This window comes from Sminthopsis crassicaudata, chromosome 1 (genome assembly GCF_048593235.1).
Source record: "Sminthopsis crassicaudata isolate SCR6 chromosome 1, ASM4859323v1, whole genome shotgun sequence".
NCBI lineage: Eukaryota > Metazoa > Chordata > Mammalia > Dasyuromorphia > Dasyuridae > Sminthopsis > Sminthopsis crassicaudata.
Window position 1 is genome coordinate 46,731,608 of NC_133617.1, and position 16,919 is coordinate 46,748,526.

The window sequence follows — 16,919 nt, forward strand, 5'->3', positions numbered from 1 at the left end:
TTAGTATTAAGCAATGTGACACCATCAATGCTGAGTAATTGAGTTGCATCATAGCATAAATAGCCTTCAGAACATCATAAAAACTCTTTGGATTGTTACTATCAAATTAAAATTGAATTCCATTTGTCTCCTTATTGAGCTCCAAATCCTAAGCCTTTTTAAGCTTTATTTGTACTTTACTTTTTTTCTTCCCCTGAGGCAATTGGGGTTAAGTGACTTGCCCAGAGTCACACAGCCAGGAAGTGTTGTGTCTGAGACCAAATTTGAACTCGGGTTCTCCTGACTTCAGGGCTGATGCTCTATCCACTGGGCCACCTCGCTGCCCTTCGTACTTTACTTTTAATGGAGTTGAACATTGTCTTTTTAGAGATGCAAGAACTGTCCTGCTGGTAAACCCTGTGGAGTTTAGCAGTTTCTGAATTTCTCCGTAATTTTCATCAAACCATCCTTGATGTTTGTGAGTGTTCTGGCTCAGATGAGTAAAGTACTGAAGTGCTGTACACTAAATCTCTGAAAGCTCCCCACTTTTTTTTTACTGCTCCAATCATATGTTGACTCAGCTTTCCCTGCAAGTTAGCAACGAATTGTTCACTCTCAGAAAAGCACTCTAATTTATTAACAATAAGTCTTCTGGTAGTCGTCTTGTTATGAGACTGCTGCTTTAGTTGAATGTGAATGTTTAACTTGGAGATGTCACATATCAACTTCATTCCTCATTACTTTCATATCTTTCATGTTTCCTTTCCCCATGATGCTGTGTTTATGTAAACAGAAGATCAGGTTGGTGATAAGAAGTCTGTTGCTGTTTCCAACTCCTTTCCTCCTAAGGATTCCCTGCCATGTTTGATAGTCTGTACTGACTCTGGTATAAAAGTCACCTAGAATTACAAGCTTGTCCTCATTTAGCACATTGATGTTAAGGCTTTCTAGGTCCTCATAAAATTTTTCTTTGACTCCATCAGGGTTCTTCCTGGTGGGAGCATACATAATGATGATGTTGTTGTAAATGGTTGCATTTCCATAAGGCTGTCATTCACTCTTTTTGGGAGATATACAAGCTTGTTGACTAGGTTAGAAGATGCTAGCTTATCCACATTTCCTCCTCACTGTGACTACATATATCTATCTCTGATTTTGATAAGAAAAAAGAAAAAAATTAAATGCTTACCCCTGGATTTATTAACTCTTAAGGCCATTTCCTTAGCACTCATAATTTAAAATATAAATATGTAATGATCACATCATTAAAAAATTTTTTTTATTAAACCCTGCTGCAAAGGTGAAATCCATAAGAGATGCTGCAAAAGTGAAATCAACAAGAGATCTTGATAAGGTGAAATCAGCAAGAGCTGCTGCAAAAGTGAAATCTGCAAGAAATATTGCATGCCATAATTTGGTCAATTGATGAGCACTCCATTTGTTTCCAAACCTTTGCTACAACAAGTATCTTTGTACATATGGATCCTTTCTGTCTTATGCTGGTCTCTTTGGAGTATATAACTGGTAGTGCTATCGCTGGCCTAAAAGGTATGCACAGAATGGCTGGATCAACTTCTTGATACATCAAACATCATAAACCATTTCTCTTGAGGTCTTCTTACCCACAGCTCTTAAAGAAAAGAAAAGAAATAGGCAGAAGGGTGTTCATCCTGCCATCTCCTAAAGAGAAAAGAAAAACAAAGAAATACCCTCTGACTCACCAGTTTGCTGGTAAAGTAGCAGGACTCAGTCAATTCTGAAGGATATGTCCTTGTTGGCCCTCAGCTTCTCTGGCAAACTGATTAAGCTCATTGTTGAGACCACCCCTGCCAGCTCATTCTCCAGCAGAGACAGCTAGAGAAAATAATGAGTAAAAAGGATGCCAAGGTGCAGATGCTGCCTTTTTAGTCTGTCAGGCTTGCTCCTGTTTTGTCACTGAAAAGAGTGGTCCCTGTTTGTGCCAAAATGTTTGTGGCAGCCCTTTTTGTAGTGGTCAGAAACTGGAAAATGAATGGATGTCCATCAATTGGAGAATGGTTGGGTAAATTATGGTATATGAATGTTATGGAATATTATTGTTCTGTAAGAAATGACCAGCAGGATTTCAGAATGGCCTGGAGACACTTACATGAACTGATGCTGAATGAAATGAGCAGAACCAGGAGATCATTATACATGGCAACAACAATACTGTAAGAGGACGTATTCTGATGGAAGTAGATATCTTCGACAAAGAGAAGCTCTAATTCAGTTCCAGTTGATCAATGACGGACAGAATCACCTACACCCAGAGAAGGAACACTGGGAAATGAGTGTAAATTGTTTGCATTTTGTTTTTCTTCCCAGGTTACTTTTACCTTCTGAATCCAATTCTTCCTGGTCAACAAGAAATTCGCTTCTGCACACATATATTGTATATAGGACATACTATAACACATTTAACATGTATGGGATTGTCTGTCATCTAGGGGAGGGGGTAAAGGGAAGGAGGGGAAAATTTGGAACAGAAGTGAGTACAAGGGATAATGTAAAAAAAAATTACCCATGCATATGTACTGTCAAAAAAATTATAATTATAAAATTAATTTTAAAAAGAAAAAGAGTGGTCCCAAATCATGAGGGGAAGAGAAAGGATAGTCTTTTTCTATACGAGAATCTTGGAATTTGCTCTGCTAGGCTGTTAGTGAATCATTTCCTTGGAAAATAGGAGAGAGAAAAGGTCAGAGGCAGATTCTCTGGAGGATACAAAGGTTTTCCTTACTTAATTTTGCAACTTCTTTGCAATTTCTACCCAAGGTTCTAATGCTGTCCTGTAATTAAAGTGATCAGTTTTCATGTCTTATTACCCTTCTTGGATCAATTGGTCCACAAGGACTGATTATTCCATAAACTTTGTGTCTGGCTCAGCAGCCAGCACAGGGCTCTGCACAAGTTAGGTGCTTAAATGTCTGTTGACTAAATGAATGAAAATTAAAAATTAGAAAAATATATAGTGCATTTAGAGGAGGAGAGATCAATGTGGGCAGTGGTCTGATAAAAATATTACAGAGGTTTTTCCTTTTGTTCTGTTTCTTCTTTCATAACATAGCATGTGGAAATACATTTTACATGAGTGCACATGTATAAACTATATCAGATTGCTTGCAGTCTTGGGTAGGATAAAAAGGAGGGAGGGAGAAAATTTTGGAACTCAAAATCTTATAAAAATGAATGTTAAAAAAAAGCAAATTAATAAAAATAAAAACAAAATATAAAAATATTATAGAATTCACAGTCAGAAGAAACTTAACCTAGAATCCATAGTCCTTAAGGATTAAAAAGTTCCTTCTGAGAGTGAGTCCTTTACCTAGAACCCATAAACTAATGTTTTTTACATAAACACAGAACATTAAAAAAAGAAGAAGCAAATTAATAGAGACAAATAAAAGTAAAAATATTCTAGAATTCACAGTCAGCAGGAACTTTTACTTTCCTCAATATCCTTAACCCAAACCCATAAATTAATATTTTACATAAACACAGAATGTTTTTAAAAAGAGGCAAATGAATAAAAAGACAAATAAAAAGTAAAAATATTCTAGAATTCACAATCAGAAGGAACTTTTAGTTTAGTCCTCAAGGTGGTTAATCTGGAATCTATAAACTTAAAAAAATATATATTTTTTTAGAACTTCTTTTCAGAATAGCTGGGTTTTTTTTTTTTTTTATCATCTTATATATTTTACTTTATATAGTGAAAGAAATGTTGCTGAGAAGGGCATGTCTATGGGCCAAAAAGGGGATCAGGACCCAAGGAGGGTTAAGAAGCTCTGACTTAGTCCAGAATTCATTTTTTATAGACAGGATAAAACTGAAGCCCATGAAAATGACTTGATAAAGAGGGAAAGAGAAGGGCAGGATTAGAACCCAAGACCTCCGGTTCTAACTAAATTCTTTGCCCTTTCCAGTACACCACAACGCTGCTTCTTTGGGGTCCTAGATCCTAGAATCCAGATAAGCAAGATTTCAGTTTTGCCTGGAACGACTGGATGATTCTGGCAGAAGACATTTCCAGGGAGGAAACGTCCTTATTCTAGAGGACTTCCTCACTTTGCAGATCTAGCAAAAACAAGTCATCTTCCTGACTTTGACTCGTGACTTCTGTGCAAATGTTTTGAGCAGCAACAGCCTCCCGTGGAACCGTGGTGGGGTAAACAGGACACGAGCGTTTCCGCGTGTAGGATTTCTCTATCCCAGCTTCCAGGGAGCTCTGTCAGTCAGGCGGGCAGCAAAAGCATCTACTAAGCGCCTATGACAGGACGGCACTCCGCTAGGCTCTGGAGAGGCACTTAGTCCTTGTTCTCAACACCAGCTGCTCTAGACTACGAGGTGGTGCAGCGGGTAGAACGCTAGGCTTGGGATCAGGAAGATTCGCGTTACTGAGTTCGAATCCGACCCCTGGAGGAACCACTTCACTCTGCCGCAGGTTCCCTATCTGTAAAATGAGCAGGAGAAGGAAATGGCAAACCCTTCCAGCAGTATAGGGTCTGAGAGGCGGATACGAGTGAACAAAGACCCTACTATGTGCCAGAGACCGGAGGACCACGTGACTGGAGCTGAACCCACTCCTGTAATCCAGGGACCTCATTTTACAGATGAAAACCAAGAAGCTAAATGGTTTACTCGGGTGTACACAGTAAACTGATAACTAAGAGTAGGATTTGAATCCAGGACCCGGGAGGATTAAGAACTGAATCTAGGAGCTGCGGTTCCAAATCCAAATGTTTTTTCTCTTTGCCCTGAGACCCAGGCAACTGGATGTCACAGCGCCCCGCCTTCTTAACGTCGCATTGGCTGATTTAGCTGTCTGTCTTCTGCTGGTTGCACCTATCAGACTCCTTGGTGGGGTTCGAGGTTGCACTAGATTGATGGCTATTTCAGGTGCCCAAGTCACAGGACTAAAAGACAGCTCGCAGGCGGAGCCTCCTCCGCAGCGCCTCCGCCTCTCCTTGAGGACACACCCTCTCCTTTGCTCTTTCCTCGCTATTGGTTATTCTAGATGCCGTTCATTTACTCTCCAAATCTTCATAGGCAAAAATACCTATCTTTTAGCGATTCCCTTCTTCTCATTCGCTTCTTTCCGAAGGGGCGTAATGTTTTTTACGTAAACACGGAGTATCCCCTGGTTGGCTCTTCTCTCAGTCACTCTTACCTGTGGGGCCGGGGTTGAGAAGCTTTGAGCTCCCGGATTGGGTTCTCGGTGGGGCGTAGGGCGGGGCAAAGGCTCCTGTCAGTGAGGTGAAATGGCAGCGGCAGTGCCGGCGGCGGCTGCGGTCCCGGGGGGCGGCTGAGGGGGCCGGGACGAGTCGGGGGGCGGGTGGGAGGGAGGAAGGGGGCGGCGGCCCGAGCCGGAGCCGGAGCCTGAGAACAGAAGGCGGCGGCGGCGGCGGCGGCGGTGGCAGAGGAGGAGGAGGAGAAGGAGGACTAGACCATGGCGGCGGCAGCGGCGGCGGCGCAGGTAGGGCCCGCGCTGTCCCCGTTCCCGGGAGCCGGCAGGCAGGCGGGCGTCTCCTTGGGGAGCCTCCGCGGAGGAAGCATCCCCACCCCGGGCCGCGGCTCCACGCCGACCGTGCACCTGCGCACCGGGCTCCGGCCCCCGGCCCAACCCCTCTCCCCGCCCGGCCGGTTGAGGGGCCAGGACCCCTCCCTCTTTTTCTTGCTCTCCATTCCAGCCTTCCTGCCCTCCGCCTCCATCAGGCCCCATCCCATCGCGGGCCTCTCAGACCGCGGTGTTCGTCTGACAAGTGGGGAAACTGAGGTCCACAAAGAGGAAGGGGCTGGTCCAAGGTCACGTAGTGAGCCAGGGGCAGATTTGGGATTCGAACCCATGTCCTCTAGCCCCCCCAACCCAGGGATCTTTTCTCTCTCCACCCCCACCCCACCCCGCTTTCTCCCTCCTGAAAAATGCGGAAGGGGAAGGGGGAGGCTCTGGGAAGTTGCCCCACAGCCCTCCGCTTCTTCTCCCCAAGCGCCGAGACCCCGAAGTCTGGCCACTGACATCCATCCCAGTGAGCCGGCTCGGCTTCCGGCCCCTGGGGGGGAGGGGCGGGGGTGCTGGGGAGAAACCCAGAGGCTACCGCCGCACCCCTGCTGTGGGAGGCTGACCTGGGCACACAGGCTTTCTTCCCGGAGCTCCCCCTTCTCCCCGAACTTCTCCCAGCACGAGGCAGGAACGCCAGATTTAGCGGGGAAGACCGGGCTCCAGGGCAGGCTTTGCATCTTAAACCACCTGTGTGTCCTTGGCCAAGTAAGGCAGCCTTTCTCATCCATAAAGGGAGGCGTTCCATTCGGTGCTCCCTGAAATCTTGTGATATCAAGGGCCTCCGAGCCCTCTGCTCCTCCCCAGAGAACTGCGAGCCGCCCTGAAGTCCTCTGCCATGGCGAGGATAGACCCGTGACTTTCCAGGCTGACCGAGGACAAGAACAGGGAAGGGGTGTGACAGGACACCGGGCCCTGGACAGGTGGGGGAGAAGAGAGAAAAACTTGGGAAAAGGAGGCGGTCCAGCAGCAAGGAGCAGAGGGGACTTGTCAAGCCAATTTCACCAGGCAAAAAGTTGAATGATTGGGAACGCTGCGGCAGAGTTTTATCCAGGGCTCCCTTCCAGTCTGAGACCTGAGCATCCGCACCGTCCCCCTCCAGGCCCTGCCTCCCGGTGTGCATCACTAAGCAGCTCGTGCGCTCAGCGGCAGGAGGGCAGGAGGCGCTAGTCCCGAGGGCTGGCCAGACTGGTCCGGTGGCATCCTGACTCCTTCTGCTGATGCCGACCTTCAGGCGGCACTAGTCTGCTCCCCCTCTCCCGGGCTGCACCTCGATAGCGAAGCTCCAGTCTCTCACCTTCCGTTGGATTGTTCTGTCAGAATGAGATCTCTTCAGTAGGTTGTGGCATTTGGGGCACAGTGGGATTGGGCGAGTCTGCCAGGAGCAGGCATTTCTTTGTTAAGGGATTTTTTTAGAAAGAAAAATGTGCTAAAAAGGCTTGGCTAAAAAATGAGTGAACAGGTCACTTCATCTCTCTCTTGCTTCTGAACTGAACTGAGATGTAGCCCAAGAAAGCCTGCTGTTCTGTCCGAACCCATCTTCCCAGGCGGGGTCAATTACCTGTCATCCTGCCTCTCTCCCAGGTCCTGCTTCCCACAGGAGGACGGGGCCAGAGCAGCTGGCCTGGCCTGTGGGCTCCCGGGAGCTCCTGTGGGGGGAGAGCGGTGAGGGAGGAATTCCACGTGGGTTAGCGACTGGCGTAGAAAGCTGATATAGAGACAACTCAGCCATATGGAAGAGCTGGGGTCCCCTGGAGAAGGGTGAGGGGCAGATGTGAAAATGACAAACTGTTAGAGCCTTGGTCATGCCCTTCAGACTGGGAAACAGACTTCTGTGCTTTCTTATGGAAACAGCTGCAAAGCACCAGCAGAGGAAGGAGCCTGACTAAGCCAATGACTTTCTGCACATTTCTAAGCATCTAAAAAATGGAAGAAAAAATTATTGAGAATTTCCATGGCTGAGCTTGCCCTAATTTCAGTTCAAACTCACAAATATTTGCCCTTCCCTTTTCCTTATGCCTCCCATGGTGCAGTAGAAAGAAAGCTGAATTTGTAAGGAGAGGACCTGAGTTCAAATCATCTCAGCTCTGCTACCAACGAGCTATACAAAAGTCATTTTTAACTTTTTCAAGTTTTACTTGCCTCATCTATAAAACGACAGACTTTAAGGTCATTTCCAATACAATCTCTATGATCCTCTGAACCATTTTGGACACCAGATAGTAGAAGTTTAAAAAAAAAAAAAAAAAGTAAGAATGTGTTGTCCCTTCACCTCTCTAGGTTGTCTATGTTCAGTGTAGAAGAAATCAGTAGAAGTTTGGACGGAGGACCATTTCAATTCCATCACAGAACTTATCCCACAGGGTGTATGGCTGGATAGCTAAAATAGAACCTTATGAAACCTGTGTTGCTGCTATACTCTAATGGGACAGGAGGGGCCCCCTTAGTTAACCCTTTGTGGCTGATCCGAAATCTGGAACTAGCAAGAATAAGAGGTAACTGAAGGGTTAGATCAGTCTGTCCTTTGTGAAAATTCGAAGAAATCCAGAACTAGTTGAGAATAAGAAAGAGCTGTAGTGCTTAAGAAAGGACGAATCTCCATTTGCTTTCTTGAAAGCACAACAGCCTCCCAGGGGATTTTATTTTTCATTGTATGACATAGGGAGCTAAGATCAGTAGAATGCTTGAAACTTTAACTTCATAGGCAGAGTTGGGAGAAAACTCCCGTCATTGGGAGCTCAGAATATCAGAGATTGTTATGAGTTAAGAACATGAATGTGTCACTGAGAAAGATTATCTCACACAGGATTTGAAATTCCCTCAACAAGTATTCTGGATCATCTTCAAGATGACACCAAATTGAAAAGCTGTCCATAGAAGGAGGAAAAAAGGGTCTTTACTTTGTGAATAGGACCACTTTAGGTTTTCCTGAGGCAAAAATGTGTCATAGGATCGTAGGGTTTAGAGCTGGGAGAAATTCCACTTGTTTTTTTGGGTTTTTTTATTACAGATTAGGAAACTGAGGCTCCAAGTCCAAGCAAAGCAGGGTTTGAAACCAAGTCTTCTAAAGTCTAAATATTATACTTACTCTGGAACACCACATTGCCTTTGCTTTTTTTATTAGACTCTCATGATATATGAGGGATTCTCTTTTGATGTGTAGATTGAATCCTAAGAGCCATACCTCAAGTCAGAAAACAGAAAGGTCCGATGGTCAGAATGTGTCATTTGGACCAAACAGTGTCTCTTTCCTCTGAAAATTTTCAAGAAATGAATTGATCAATGAGTCTCCATTGTTCTTCCATCAAGGCTTTTATAGACGCTGAGGAAAACTTCTCTTTTAATTCCATTTCTAACCAAACCATAAAAATAAAAGGAATCTTTCTGCTTGTGGGTTCTGGACTTTTAGGGACCCAAGAACCCTCACTAGATACCATTGCATCATCACCCTGCTTCTGTCATGGCTTAACAAGTTCATTCTTTCTCTCATGCTCCGAAAGAAACTGAAGTGACAGAGAATTAATTAATCTAGTCAACAGCAAACTGGTCACAAAGGCTGAAAACCTGCAAAATGTGGGTTGAAGCCTACTTTCCAGGTCAGATGGAATACTCTAGTAATGGCAGTCCTCTTTAAGCTCCAGGACCTTAGATATGTTGCTTCTGTTATTACTATTACTATTAATAGTTATAAATAAAATAATAGCTTACCGTGACCTAGCATCTATCATTAAACAAGGAACATCCACTGGACATTGAGAGCCCTGACTAAAATGAGAAATAGCAATTTTCAGTGCCAACTCAAATAGATTTAAGTGCCAGCTCTGTCACTTTCTTGTTTTGTAACCTTGGACAAATTCTTTCCCAAGAGATGCTGTGATATTATATTCGGAATTATACTGGATTTGAAATCAGGGGAAATCTTCTACCTCTGATAATAGATATTTGATTGTCATACCAGCAAGTCACTTCACTTCCCTGAAGTGAATTTGATTATTTGTAAAATGGGGATTATTATCCCTCAAGTACCTGCCTACCAGAGTTGTTCCAAACATCAAAAAGTACTTTAATCATTAGGTTCTCCTCTCTGGATACATTTCCCCCATCTATGAAATGAAGGCTCAGATTAGGTGATTTATAAACTCCTTTCTATTCTCTGAGAATGACAAGAGTCAGAAGTTGTGGTCCTGGCTTTGGTCCTGGAAGTCCAAAGGAAATTTTTGTACCTTTCCCAAAAAGTGTGAGAGGGATAGGAGTTAAATAGATAAAGGATGGTAACAGCAGAAAAATTAAATTGATAGAAATAGGAATAGGTTATGTTAATCGAATGGAATGTTACAGTGTTCCTGTTGGCCAGTAAGTGAATTCTGAAATGTCTATGTTTAAGTCCGAGGAGAGTCTCCAATTTTGCAGTCTTGAGGACTAGAAAACTTTTGTTTTTGTTTCTTAGGAAAAGTAGTGCCCAGACGGGGAAAAAAAGCTTCACATTTTATTGGGATTATTAAACTATTCTTTTTAGATGTAAGCCAATTTAATCCAGAAAATGACTGGTGTATTTTGATACTTTATAACCAATAGCTATATTAGACAAAGTAGAGAATGTGGTTGCCTTTGAAATTTTTGAACCAGGAAGGAGTCGGTGGTCTTAAGGAGTTAAACACCTGTTATATAGGCATAAGTGGGAGATTCGGAAAATAGTATAGGATAGGGAGAGAGGCAGGGAATTCAAGAGGAGGATGGAGAAGCTGGAGAGTATGAATTTAAACAAAATGTTTCTATATATAGGCTGGAAAATGTTGATTCTTACTTCTTGCCATGTTAATATACAAAGATCTGGAAAACAATGATTATATTTCTGAAAAGGAGGTTTCATTTTGAAGAAGGATGAAATCTTATATGAAATATCTAGCCAAAGAACCAGCAGCCTAAATTCTTTCCTAAGAATGTTTCGATATCATTTCAGGATGGGGCTAGGATGTAAACTTTTCCAACGCCTAGGCATTGTGCCCAAGCAGAATAAAAGATTGCTAAGGGGTCAGAAGCAGCAAGGACTTTATGGGAAGTGATGAGAAGTAAATTTGATGCTAGTCTAATGAACGTCTTCTCCTTAAGTTTGCAAATCTCAAACTGATGTTGCTTAATAACTTTGATTCCTTGCAAAAACTGCTCATTCATGTGAGAAATACCTGGCTGATCTCCAATAATTTCCTATTCTAATTTTGTTTTGGAAACCCAAGTCCAGGCTATCCCTCACCTTATTTGATGTAATGGAGTGGGAGAGAAAAATAAGGAATCAGTACTCCTAGGTTTTCTGCCTAGAATTGATATTAAGAGTATTTGAAACAATTCTTCCCTATTCATTCCACCTTTTCATTCTCAATGGACCTCCTTGTTTAAAAGGGAATAAAAGGAGCAGAAGAGTCCTAGTTCTTTCTCTACCAGCCACATGTGGTCTGTTGTATGCTTTGAGCTTCTCAGACAAATTTAGGCAGCAATTACTGTGATCCCATAATTCCAGTTAGTTTGGAAATCTCCCTTATGCATTAATTTTGCCCTCTCTTTTTTCCTCCCTTCCCCCCAAATTCTTGGGTGAATCCTTTAGACTCAGCATTTTCTGTTCACAATTCAATTCCTTCCAGCCCCAGCTGCAGACTTTGACTCTCTCAGGAAGCGCTTGAGTGGACTGCGTTGTCAGAATCTTAAGAATGATTAACCCCCAGTTAGGCTGAAGTCATCTTCACTGAGTCAAAACACCTCCCTTGGACTCATCGGTAAGTTGTTTCTGAGATGGGAAGTTCAGTAAACTGGCAAAGATGTAGATAGAATAGGAAGATTGATCCGGTTGCATGGGACTGTCAGCTGGAAGGAGGGTGTGAGCGGGGGGCATTTCCAGAGATAATTTACTTTGCGTAAAAATTGATAAGGGAACTGTTTCACAGATTGTTTATGGCATCTGGAGACTATGGGGAGAATAAATGGAATTCTATTCCTTGTTTCTTATAAGGTGAATGGGTGAGGCTTCAGCATGTTTTAGACATCTAAGTGTGACCAATTCCTTTTCTTGCCACAGAAAAGGGCAAAAACATGTAGAAGGAATCAGGAGTCTAAGCTTCTATGCCTGTCTCCATAGCTCTCAGCAATTCCCTTTCTGGTATATTGGACAAGTGTACCATCAGCTCAGTCATGGTGAATGTGGCTAAGCAGGAGCAATACTATCAATTCATTTTCCAGAACTGTATCTGACTTGTGGGATCTGGCTACATACTCTAAAGCTTTGATCCCTAGGCCTATCTATTGAAAAGAGACTGAGGAGCACCATACATGCTGAGGCCCCCTCCCATATCTTGATTTTTGGTCCCCTGTGCTACATATATGTTATATGTGGTAAAAAGTTTATTTTGACCATTCTATCTATACTTCCCAGCAGGAGGTGAAAAGGCAATGTCTTCAAAGTAGTTAGATAGGGCTCCTGAGGTACTAAGTAGGTGAGAGCCTTGATGCTCATCAGGAGTGCCAAGGCAGGGACCCAAGAATTCCATTGGATATGGAGGCAGGGTGGGGGAATGAGATCAGAAGCCTTCTGACTTTGGCCCATATAACCAAGAGAACAAATTGCCAGTGCTTTGATCAATCCTGGGCTCCCTGCTAGGAAAAACTGACTTTTTGGCCCATTAACAAACAGCCACATAATTAATGATGAGTGGTAATTGCCTCTGTCAGTGCCAATAGCACACTCTAGTAAATGAGATGAGAACTATCAGATACTCCGTTTGGAGGACAGGATGGTGGGAGAGAATTGTGAGAGGGACAGGGGTGATCAGGAAGGAATGAAGAAACAGTAACATCCATAGCATTAACAGCCCATATTCTTTAGGCACTGTGCCTGAATTCTTTCAGCATTCTGGAGCACTGTTGTGTATTGTGGGACTCTGGCTAAGTACTATAGAACACTGTTGGTATAGAATACTGTGGGGTATTGTTAAAGCTTGGGTAATATCTGTTTCTTGGATGCTGTTGAGTTGTATTTAATACTTGAATACAATTTGAATATTTAAAAATCAAGTTTTGTTGCCTATTGTTCACTTAGAATTTATGATCCTGTGTGTCATATGGGTACCTTCCTTATTTCCGAAGGATCCATTCTGATCTTTCCTCCTTCAGTGATAGAACATGTAAAGGAGTCAAGTTCTGAAAATCAGAGGGATGCTGGCTAAGGTTTGGCTAGAAGGCAAAGCAGGTGGGGTGAACTTGATAGAATTGGTTAATTGGTCAATAAATAAAGGAAAATAATGTTAATTGTGTCAGGCTTAAAAGAAGTCATTGGTAAACTCTTTTTGGTGTAGACTGAATTGAAAGGCAGGGGAGAATATCAAATATTTATTGAATGCACTGTGTGGTCAGTATTTTATATAACTAACTTGTGTTTCTCTCATTCCATAGATGGAGTTATAACCTCCCTCATTTGGGCCTCTGGTGAACCTTTTCTTTTCCCCTTCAATTTCCTCCATCCCTAACCATTTCTGATGAACATCCCTGAGATCCTGAGCCTTCCCGGCATGGCGAGCCCAGCCCTCAGCCCTGACTCCTCTTCCCATGAGGCCCTTTCAGGCCCTGCCTGTTCCCCCACCTCAGATTCTGAGAACCTCAGCCCAGATGAATTGGAGTTATTAGCTAAACTAGAGGAACAGAATCGGTGAGTGATGAAAAGGACATTTGCTTCCTAAGGAAGGCCTGGAAAGAGGGCAGTCATTTTTACCAGCCTTGAAGTATTTCTTAAAGAGTCAAACTGTAAATTATATTATATTAGAAATTACACAGAGACCTACATGGATCCATTTCTTGGTCTTTAAAAACTAATTATTCAAGGAAGACACCTGAAGAAAGAGAATTCAAGAATTGAAGTGAGGAGGCAGAAAGTCCTGAAACGAGGGGAAATTGTATAGAAGTATGAATATGAGCCTTAGAACTGGGAATTGGACAGAACTAGGTGGTTTGGGGTTGAACTGGCCTGTTGTTAAGGGTCTATAGATCCTGCTTTTGCAGTAGTTACTAGTGCTCGCACAGTCCTTACTCCCAATCTGTTGAACAGGGCCCCTAAAACTCCATTGTCATTGAGCTACATATATAGGCCTACCCAGGCAAAGGGTAGAGATCAAAAGACTCATATTGTGGCCCAAGACCCACTGCCAGGAATGTGGTATGCAGTGTCTGGGACAGAGAGAGGAATCAACCAGGTTTGCAGTAATGGTTGTTTCTGTTTTTGCCCTCCTTCCTACCCAGGCTTCTGGAGGCCGACTCCAAGTCGATGCGTTCCATGAATGGTTCTCGACGAAACAGCGGCTCTTCCTTGGTCTCCAGCTCCTCGGCCTCTTCCAACCTTAGTCACCTGGAAGAGGATACTTGGATTCTCTGGGGCCGGATTGTTAATGAATGGGAGGAATGGCGACGCAAAAAAGAAAAGCTGCTCAAGGTAGGGCTCCTGGGAAGCAACATGAGCATTTCCTCCAATTCTACAGTGGCAGGGCAGAGTCCATCAGAACAGAGGTGGGGGTGAAGGGTGAAGAAAGGTGTCCATTTACTGCACTAGTTATAATTGTGCTTTCCTTCATGATAATTGTGTAAACACTGCCAGCCACTATTTGCAGGACTCTACTAAGCACTCTGGGAAATAAATGAGACATAATTCCTATAGAATTTCCATTGTTAAGGAGGTAGGATATATACCATAAGGATAAATTGATAATTAACATAGTAATAAACAAGAATTTATTAAGCACCTGCTTTGTTCCAGGCACAGTACTAAACACTCAGTATCCAAAAAAAAAGGAAGCAAAAATAGTCCCTGCCTTCAAAGACTTTAAATTCTATGTAAATCAGTACATACAGGATAAATTCAGAGTAGATAGAAAATAATCTTAGAGGAGAAGGAATTAGCATCTGAAAGGATTTAAAAATACCTTCTGTAGGATCTGTGTCTTAAAGGAAGCCAGGGATGGTCTAAGAGTCAGAGGTGATGAGGGGAATCATTCTAGCATGGGGATAGCCAGTGTAAAGGAACCTTAACAAGAACTGGCGTATTTTGTGAAGAATAGCAAATAACCTATTTATGACTGGATCATAGCGTTTTTGTAGAGTAATAATGTATTAAAAGATAGCAAGAGGCAAGGTTATAAAGACCTAAACAAAGGATACAGAAGTAGTAGGAAGCTATTGTGGTACATTGAGTAGTGATGTGAAGAATGATATATGCTTTAGAAAAATTTCTTTGGCAGGTATGCAGAGGATGGATTGGAGTAGAGAGACTTGAGGCAGGAAGTCTATAAAGTCTTTCCCAGGCAATAGTGCTCTTCCCCTTAGAGCACCATGACCTTACCCCACACTGTCTCTCATAGCCTCATTAGTTTTCTAATTAGATAATCCATTCTCTGTATATTTTGAAAGTTATTTTCCTAAAGCACTGCTCATTCCTCACCTCACTATTCAATACATTGCAATGGCTTTCTATTACTTTTGAATGAAATATAACTTCCTAATGAGGCTGTGAGAGGCAGTATGGACTGAGAATTGGACTTAGAGGCAACATTGATCTGAATTCAAGACCTGCTATAATTTGTATTAGCCATGGGACCCTGGGCAAGGCATTTAAGTTTTCCATCAAGAGTTTTTCATCAAGAGTTCCCTACACTGATGAGATCACAGGACAAGAAAAAGAAAGAAAATAGCTTTTAAGTGCCAAGTGAGCAGTCTGCATTGTCATGGGGTTCAGAGAGAGAGATTTCTCTTGGCTGGAGCGTTAGAAGAAAAAGCTACATTTGAATCTGGAAGATTGTATAGAACTTATATTAAGGAGAAGTGAAGAAGGACATTCAAGCTGCAAGTCAGACACTGAACAAAAACAGAGTCAAAATGTACCTACTTTGTTCATAGGAAAGTGACAAAGTCAGTTTGTTTCACTGAAAGGTTCTGGTAGTGTAGCAGGAGCCTTGCATCAAAGAGAATATATTAGTTGGATCTTAGGCTTGTTAATATTTATGTTGGTCTAATGTATTATTATCAAAACATTGTTTTTAGATGCATAAAACAATGAAGGAAACCAGTTACATCAAAATATAGTTATTGAAATATTAAGGGGATAAGTTCATATTAAGGGGACAAGTCTCCTTGTCCAGAGCTTACTTAAAGAATAACAGAAGAGACGCTGGGTTTCACTAGATCACAAGAGTTTTGGTAGCTGGCAGTGATCACCATTTTGCCTCTGGACCAAAATTTTGTTCCCTGTATTTTGATGCCAAGAGCTCAGTAGCAAGTGCTACATAGGGTGTAATAGCAAGTGATTAGGAAAGTCACTCAATGTGTTTTTGCAATCCAAATTCCTAGTAGGAAAATCTAGAACTAGCTTACTAGTTACAAATTACCTGTTTTTCTCCTTTCCTTGCTTTGTAATTTTATAAGTTAATGACACAGGCTTAACCTCATCACCCTTAACTCCTATTAATAATGGGTTTGGTTCCTTTACATCCTCTCCTTCCCACTCCCCTCCCTACCCCCAAATGTTTTATAGACTGTTCAGTCAGGTTTTTCTGCTGTTACTTACTCAAGTACATTTGTCTCTATGTAGTCCTGCCAATCCTATCCATCTAAGTCATTTTGCTTTGCCATTCTTCATCATCTAAAATAATTACATTTCCTAATCTAAAGATCATGGTTCCATTGATGGGCCATTTGTGAGATGACTTGTCTGACTTGTGGGATTGGGCTCTCCAAAGTCTAGCATATAAGATAATATGAAGGGAATTTTTTTTATGAACTGAAAATAAAGCTGTAAAGAGCAGTAGAATAGTTTCCTAGTTTTAAAAAAGATACTAATATGTTTTAAACTGTAGCAGTAGACCCTTGTCATTTTGCTGTGTAAAAAAAAGTCAGTGTTTTCCCAAACCTTGTGTAACCTTCATTCAATGTAGATACAGCATTGTTAGACATGTACATAGCTTGTTAAATATTGGCATATTTAAAACAACACAAAAAGAAGCATTGGGAATGTCATACATTAGAACTGAAGACAGAAAAGCAAATTTTGAGTCCTGTCTCAGATATATATATATATAGCCAGAGAGAGGACTCAGATACATAACTAGTGGCGGGATTCAAGCAAGTCATTTCACTTATTTCTACCCCGTTTTGTTCCTTTGTAAAATAAAGAAATTGGACATGATGGCCTAGACACTAGAGATATGAAGTTTAAAAAAAAAGTGTTTTCATTCTACTTGGGGAATATGAGATGTGCACAGATGTACACATACAAAGCAAGATTGGTCAGAAGGAGAGAGATTAGTAATTGGGGAGATCAGGAAGAGCTTTGAGTAGG

The 16,919-nt window shown here is 42.3% G+C and overlaps 1 protein-coding gene across 7 annotated transcripts in view; it reads left to right on the forward strand.

The window, feature by feature from the left end:
- The first annotated feature begins 5,371 nt into the window (after positions 1–5,371).
- EVI5L (ecotropic viral integration site 5 like) overlaps positions 5,372–16,919 on the forward strand; it is a 60,987-nt gene continuing 49,439 nt past the window's right edge. For 6 of the 7 annotated variants that reach the window (XR_012488057.1, XM_074300974.1, XM_074300953.1 and 3 more), the window contains exons 1-4: positions 5,372–5,476; positions 11,194–11,325; positions 12,995–13,247; positions 13,835–14,024. Coding sequence is in view for 5 of the 7 variants with exons in the window: in XM_074300974.1 (XP_074157075.1) it covers positions 13,078–13,247; positions 13,835–14,024 (360 nt within the window). In the remaining 2 variants the exon portion in view is untranslated. Of the gene's footprint in view, positions 5,477–11,193; positions 11,326–12,994; positions 13,248–13,834; positions 14,025–16,919 lie in introns of those variants that run through there. The other variant, XM_074301005.1, reaches the window with a different exon arrangement.